This window comes from Apium graveolens, chromosome 2 (assembly GCF_009905375.1).
Source record: "Apium graveolens cultivar Ventura chromosome 2, ASM990537v1, whole genome shotgun sequence".
In the NCBI taxonomy this organism is placed as follows: domain Eukaryota; kingdom Viridiplantae; phylum Streptophyta; class Magnoliopsida; order Apiales; family Apiaceae; genus Apium; species Apium graveolens.
Window position 1 is genome coordinate 140,769,784 of NC_133648.1, and position 7,230 is coordinate 140,777,013.

Genomic DNA, 7,230 nt, shown 5'->3' on the forward strand with positions numbered 1-7,230 from the left:
GAAAAAGAATGGTAGAAATTGTTTTGTTGAAATAAATGAATAATAAGTTGCACTAGATTTTAATATAAAAGTACAAACGGTTCACAGATTATTAACAATCTAGGGGGCGCAGAACCAGTCTTCTATAATCTTCAACGCCTCCATTTTCTTCTACCAAAGGCAAAGCATAATAATAATAATAATAAGCTCTCCTTATTCAAAAAAAATTAAATAATACTCTCCCCTTTGTTATCTTATCGTTTCTTGTCAGTTTCATCAAATTTCATTGTTCATAACACAAAGTTCTCTGTTATTGTTTTCTAGGAAAGTCTAAAAATGAGAAACATAGCAGCCTGTTATAGTGAACATGCAGTTAATGTTTCGAATTCTTATTGTTCTGGACTATCCAACCGTGCCACATTTTCTCCGAATTTGATCCCTTCAATTCAAGATGCAGTCACATGTATCTACAGAGTCAAGCTTTGTTCACAGCACCGGCTCTTGATCACCCTCACCTGGTGCACTAGCCTCATGGACCAAGGGTTCACCATTACTCTCGTTGAAGACCCGTCGTCTCCTTTCAAATTCAATACCAGACGTTTGTATCTGCATAACATTAAAGGCACGAAAAGTTTCAAGTCAACAAATTCCAAGGTTGAAATCTTCTGGGATCTTTCTTCTGCTAAGTATGATGCCGGGCCTGAACCAGTCCGTGGGTTTTATATAGCGGTTTTTGTCAACTACGAGCTAAGTTTACTTCTTGGAGACATGGAGGATGAACCAGAAGTGAAGAAACTCATGTGTAATGTGCCTATGTCAAAGTTCTCATTTGTCTCGCGAAGCCAACATTTCTCAGGTGGTGCAGTGTATTCAACTAAGGCTCAGTTCTTCAGTACCGGCACATGTCACGACATATTGATCAAGTGCTTTGTACAAGAGAAGGGACAGAAGAACTCGATACTATCGGTTAGTATCGATAATAAAAATGTGGTTCAAGTAAAAAGATTACAGTGGAATTTTCGAGGGAACCAAATAATATTCATCGACGGTTGTTTAGTAGATATGATGTGGGATGTCCATGACTGGTTCTTTAATCGAAAATTAGGATATGCAATATTCATGTTTAGGCCAAGGAGTGGATTGGATAGTAGGTTGTGGTTAGAGGAAAAGAAGGTGGAGGAGCACAATGAACAAGAAAAGGCTGGCTTCACTTTGTTGATATCTGCTTGTAAGAATCCTGACTAACCTCTTTCTTTTGTCTTATGACTTTTGCCCCCTTTTGGTTTATTTTCTTCCTTTCTATGATTTTCTTTTTGAAATTTCTAGTGAGAATATAGAGGATATCATCAGTATATGGTCCATTTTATGACCATGTCATTAGTTCTATAGGAAGCAAACTGCAGTGTACATAAACCTTTCCAATAAAACCTCTTTTGTGTGGTGTGGTGTGCTAATTTTGAGGTTTCATGTCATTTTTTTTATGTGTGTATGTGGGTTTAGTTTATTTCGATACTTGTGAACATCATTTTCCTATGTTCTGAAGATATCTGGTTTCATTGCAAAGGAAGTTTATTCTCTCAATGAGCAATAAAACCTTCTTTTGTTAATGTTTCCATACCAATAACATGTTTACCAATACGAACAAGGCTCGAAACATGAATTTATTATCCGTATTACAAAATAATGGTCACATTCCTAGAACTGAACAGAATACAGAGGTAAAGGTTTAACAGAAGTCAGATGTTCTCCTGGAAAGTATAAGCTGATATTTTGAGTTAAAAATGGTAGAGCGCCAACCGAAATGGATACATGACTTAAGTTGGAAACAAATCCTAATAATATAAGTCGAAAGAATTTGTTGGTAAAGTTTATAAACACTAGTGGACTATTAGTATACTTGCAAATATATCAAAAGAATAGTAGAACTTGTTGTTCCCCATGTCCTATTAGCAGTATACTTTATTCAATTCATTGGCATCTACCACCAGATGAAAACACTATTTTTCTGCAATGTCAAATGAATAGTTTGTTTTAATGTCAATACAGTTTTATGTCACTCTTGGCCGTCTGGAGCTGCAAAATAAAGACATGGACTCCAATTTAGTGGGTTCAGAGCATCTCCAATACTAGAAAACCCTTAATTAAAAATCTAGTTGGCATCTGCAATTTTAGATAATATGTAAAAAAAACTACACTCCAACCTTATAAACCCTTAGCAAAAATTATAGATAATCACTTTTACTTGGCTATATTTGTACAACCATAAAAACCCTTAGGTATAAATTTACATATTGAAAATATAGATAATATCATTGAATTATAATTCTAACTGAAAGGCATTTGTTTACTCGAGGATTTAACTCAACTAAATTAAGAATGTAATAAGTAAATAGTGGATCTATCGTCAGAGAGATCTCATAGAGTAACATATGTCAAAGGATTAAGAAGCATTGTTCATCTACAGAGTTGATTACTTAATTCACTGGAAGAAGCTCAAGAAATTGATCAAGCCTCAGTGATATAAATCAAGATTGTGGATTTAATCAAGTGACATAGATCTCGTCAGGGTATCAAATAATTACAAGGATTTAGTCTGAAGAAAATCAAGAGTATCAAGGTCAAGGCATGAAGAAACGTCACGGAAGTTAGTCACTCATGAACCAGACAGTACATCGAGTGTCAACATTGAAGTGGTGGTATTGATTCATTATTTTCAGTGATTTTCAGAAGATATTCAGAAGAATGGTTGCTGCTCAAGATTAGTATTAATTCTCTATTAATTAATTAAGTCATATAATTTAATTAAGAAAATAAATTATATCTGCAAAGATTAATTTATTGATTAATTGATTAATTAATTCAGAATTAATATTAAGGGTTTTCAGAATTTTTATTAGATTAAAATCTATTATTAATTCAGTAAGACAATATGATTTGAACTACTATGACAATCGGTATGACAATTGATAGTCATACCGAAAGTCTTGCTAGTTCATTCTGATTGTCTTGCTAGCTCTAAAGATAGTTCTACCGATTGTCTTGCTGAGCCAAGGGATTGTCATTGCAGTTCATTTCCATTCGGCTGTTTTGATAAAAGAAGCAGAAGACATTCATTCCGACAATCATCCAAAAAAACCAAGTCAAGAACACAGCAGAAACAAAAGCAAAACATTTCATTTTTCATCTGCTTTATTCAAGATCAAAATTCTAGATTGTAAAGTTAAATCCAAACCACTAGAATTATTTATCTTGTTCTTGTGTAACAATCTAGCGGATCAAAATCCCTAGAACTTAATCTCAAATCGCATTTAGCATTTGATCTTTTTATTGCAAAAATAGAAAAAGTTCATGTCGAATTTCTAGTTCATGTCGATGCTTCAACTGTAATGAGTTGGGACACTTTGCCACAGAATGCAGGAAGCCAAAACAATTTAGGAAGAACTCTTATGATTCTAATCAGAAGAGTAAATCTGAAAGGGCTTACCTGGCAAAGGGAAGAAGCTGGGATGATACTGACAGTGAAGATGAAGAAGTTGGGAATCTTGCTCTCATGCCTAGTGATGCAAATACCTCATTGTCAAGAAAAGAGGTAAAATTTACTGATGCTGAATTAGTTTATCATCTAGGAGGTTCCTTAGATTGTGCTCGTCGTGATAATGAATTGTTAAATCAACAAATCAAAGACCTTGAGAAAGAGGTCAATGAATTAAGACTTGTGCACATTAATCAAGATAAATTAAAAGAACAAGTATCTTTTCTAGAGAATAGAGTTGACTGTTATAGACAACTTGAAACTATTCTCAAAGATAAGATCACCGGTCTTGAGGCTAAGGTTAAAGCTTACTTTAATTCTTGTTCGAAGTCCAAAGAGTTTTACAATAAGCAAGCTGTTAATCAAACATCTGGAATAGGTTATGATTACAATGCTGCTATTGAAAAATTAGGCATAAACTCCCCTCCTCATGTCTGTGCTAAAGGCAGGGAAGTACCACATGTGCTTAAGGGTGTTGATGAACCCCTCTATAAAGAATCAATTGATGAACCATTTGATGAGACCTCATTTATTATTCAAGAAGAAATCCGTGCTGAAGATAATGCTAATGAGAAAGCTGTCTCCAAGTCAAGTGTGTCAAAAGTTCCAGTCAAGGTTGTGAAAGCAACTGAGACTAACTCAGACACACATGAGTTGGATAACACAAATGCCATGTCTACCATGCATAAGTTGCCTATTGTTAATCCCTCTCATAAAGCATATGGTGTTCCTGATTGTATGTCTTGTGCTTCTAATCTGATGTATGCTTATTTTAATGGTAAGCATGTTTCTAATGATAAGACTACTCCTCGTCAGCATGTGAATAATAGAAAGCATGATAGGTCTAAGACTGCTAGTCCTCCTAAAGCTAGAAAGGAGACATTTGTGCCTAAGCCTAAACAGAAATTTGTCAAGGCTGTTCACAAGGTCAAATGTCCAGTCATTGAGAAAGTTGAGAATATTAAAATTAAGAATGTTGTTTTGCCTGATAAAGACCAATTTTACAAATATGCCGGACCCAGCCAAGCTTGGGTTCCGAAGAAGGTCTAATCCATTTGTATTGCAGGGCATTAAACAGGTACAACCGGTAGTGTGGATTCTTGACAGCGGATCGTCAAGACATATGACCGGAGATAGAGCCCTGCTATCAAATATGGTTGAGAAAGCTGGCCCAGTGGTTACCTTTGGAGATAATAACAAAGGTTTAACGGAGGGATATGGCTGTTTGCTAGCTGGAAATGTTATCATTGAAAATGTGTATGTTGTGCAAGGACTTGAACACAATCTGCTTAGCATTAGTTAGTTCTGTGACAACGGCTATAATGTTTTATTCGACAAGCTGAAGTGTCAGATTCTGCACAAGAAAAGTGAAAAACCCTCCTTGATGGGAATCCGGAAAGGAAATCTGTTCGTAGCTGACATGAACTCTGGAAGCAATCCTGAAGTCAATTGTTTCTATGCAAAGGCATCGTCAGATGAGAGTTGGCTATGGCACAAGAGACTTTCTCATCTCAATTTCAAAACAATGAATTCTCTTGTCAAAAGAGAATTGGTCAGAGGTCTGCCTCAGCTGGAATTCTCCCCAGAAGGACTATGTGAGGCTTGCCAGAAAGGAAAGTCAAAGAAAGCAAGTCACAGAGGCACTGACACATCTTCCATAACTGGTGTTCTGCAATTATTGCACATGGATTTATTTAAACCAGTTAATGTCCTTTCGATGTCAAAGAAGTGTTACTGTCTTGTGATAGTTGATGATTATTCCAAGTATACGTGAGTTTTATTTCTTCACTCTAAGGATGAAACACCACAAGTTGTGATTGATCATATCAAGATGATTGAGTTAGATTCTAATGTCCCTGTAGAGCAATAAGGTCAGATAATGGAACAGAATTCAAGAATTCACTTCTCAATGGATTCTGTACAGACAAAGGGATTACCAGACAATTTTCAGCTCCTAGAACCCCTCAGCAAAATGGAGTGGTAGAAAGGAAGAATCGTACATTGATTGAAGCTGCAAGAACGATGTTAAGTGAATCAGGTCTTCCAATGTACTTTTGGGCTGAAGCTGTCAATACTGCATGTTATACTCAGAATCGAACTCTAATCAACAAAGACTTCATGAAAACTCCTTATGAGATTTTAAATGAACAGAAACCTTCTATCAAATACTTTCATGTATTTGGTGCCAGATGCTTCGTGCTCAAGGATGGAGATGATCGTCGTGGTAAATTCGAGGCAAAGGCATATGAGGGTATTTTTGTTGGATATGGAAGAAGATCATACAGAGTGTATATCATTGATCAACACAAAGTAACTGAAAGTGTCAATGTTACATTTGATGACACTAAACTCCCTAGTATCCAAACTGAAGATCCTTCTGAGAAACTGAAGTTTGATGATATGTCAGATTCAGAATCAGAACATGGTCAAGAACCTGAGGTTGTTGCTGGTGAAGAACCTGTTAATCATGATGATACTCAAGGTAATAGTGATGGAAACTTTGGCAACAATGGAGATACCACTGCTACTGACGGAGAATCTTCAAGTCAACATGGCAACAACTCAGGGGGAGATACTGAAGGATCATCTAGTAGGACACAACATCCCAATGAATTTCAAGGTGAATCATCAAGATCAAATCTTCCAAGACAGACTGTCTGGAATAAAGCTCATCCTTATGAGTTGATTATTGGTGATCCAGATGTTGGAGTCAGAAATAGACGTGTTACTCAAAATGAGTGTCTGTTCTCAGGATTTCTTTCTGAGATGGAACCTAAGAAGATTGAGGAAGCACTGACTGATCCAGATTGGGTGATTACTATGCAAGATGAACTTAATCAGTTTGAAAGTCAACAAGTCTGGAAACTGGTACCTAGACCTACACACAAGAGAGCTGTTGGTACTCGGTGGGTATTCAGGAATAAACTAGATGAAGATGGTGTGGTTATAAGAAACAAAGCAAGACTGGTAGCTAAAGGGTATTCATAAGCTGAAGGCATTGATTATGATGAAACCTATGCTCCAGTGGCTAGACTAGAGGCCATCAGGATATTTTTGGCATTTGCAGCATTCTCTAACTTTAAAGTTTATCAAATGGATGTCAAGAGTGCCTTTCTGAATGGAAAGCTGGATGAAGAGGTATATGTAGAGCAACCTCTTGGTTTTGAAGATCCAAATCATTTGGATTTTGTCTACTTTCTTTTCAAGGCTATCTATGGACTCAAACAGTCTCCGAGAAAATGGTATGACACTCTCTCTGAATTTCTTATTGAAAATAGCTTTATTAGAGGTGTCATAGACAAAACTCTCTAGTCTAAAAATCATAAGAATGATACAATATTAGTCCAAGTCTATGTGGATGATATAATATCTGGGTCTAGTAATGATAATCTCTGTAAGAGATTTTCCAAGTTAATGCACAACAAATTTGAAATGAGCATGATGGGAGAGCTGAAGTTCTTTCTTGGATTACAAGTAAATCAAAGGTTAGATGGAACTTTTATTTGTCAATCCAAGTATCTCAAGGAACTCCTCAAAAAGTACAATCTAGAGGATTCTGCATCAGCAAGGACTCCGTCAACTACAGCTGTCAAGCTTGGACCATGTGAAAACTCCATTAAGGTAGATGTCACAAGCTACAGAGGTATGATTGGCTCATTACTCTATCTTACTGCAAGTAGACCAGATATTATGTATGCTACATGCTTATGTGCAAGGTT

The 7,230-nt window shown here is 36.2% G+C and overlaps 1 protein-coding gene across 1 annotated transcript; it reads left to right on the plus strand.

Annotated features, from left to right (window-relative positions):
- The first annotated feature begins 315 nt into the window (after positions 1-315).
- Positions 316-1,224, plus strand: LOC141693812 (uncharacterized). The gene has a single exon (XM_074498985.1). It carries the CDS (start codon positions 316-318, stop codon positions 1,222-1,224), a length of 909 nt encoding a protein of 302 aa, XP_074355086.1.
- The last annotated feature ends 6,006 nt before the right edge of the window (positions 1,225-7,230 follow it).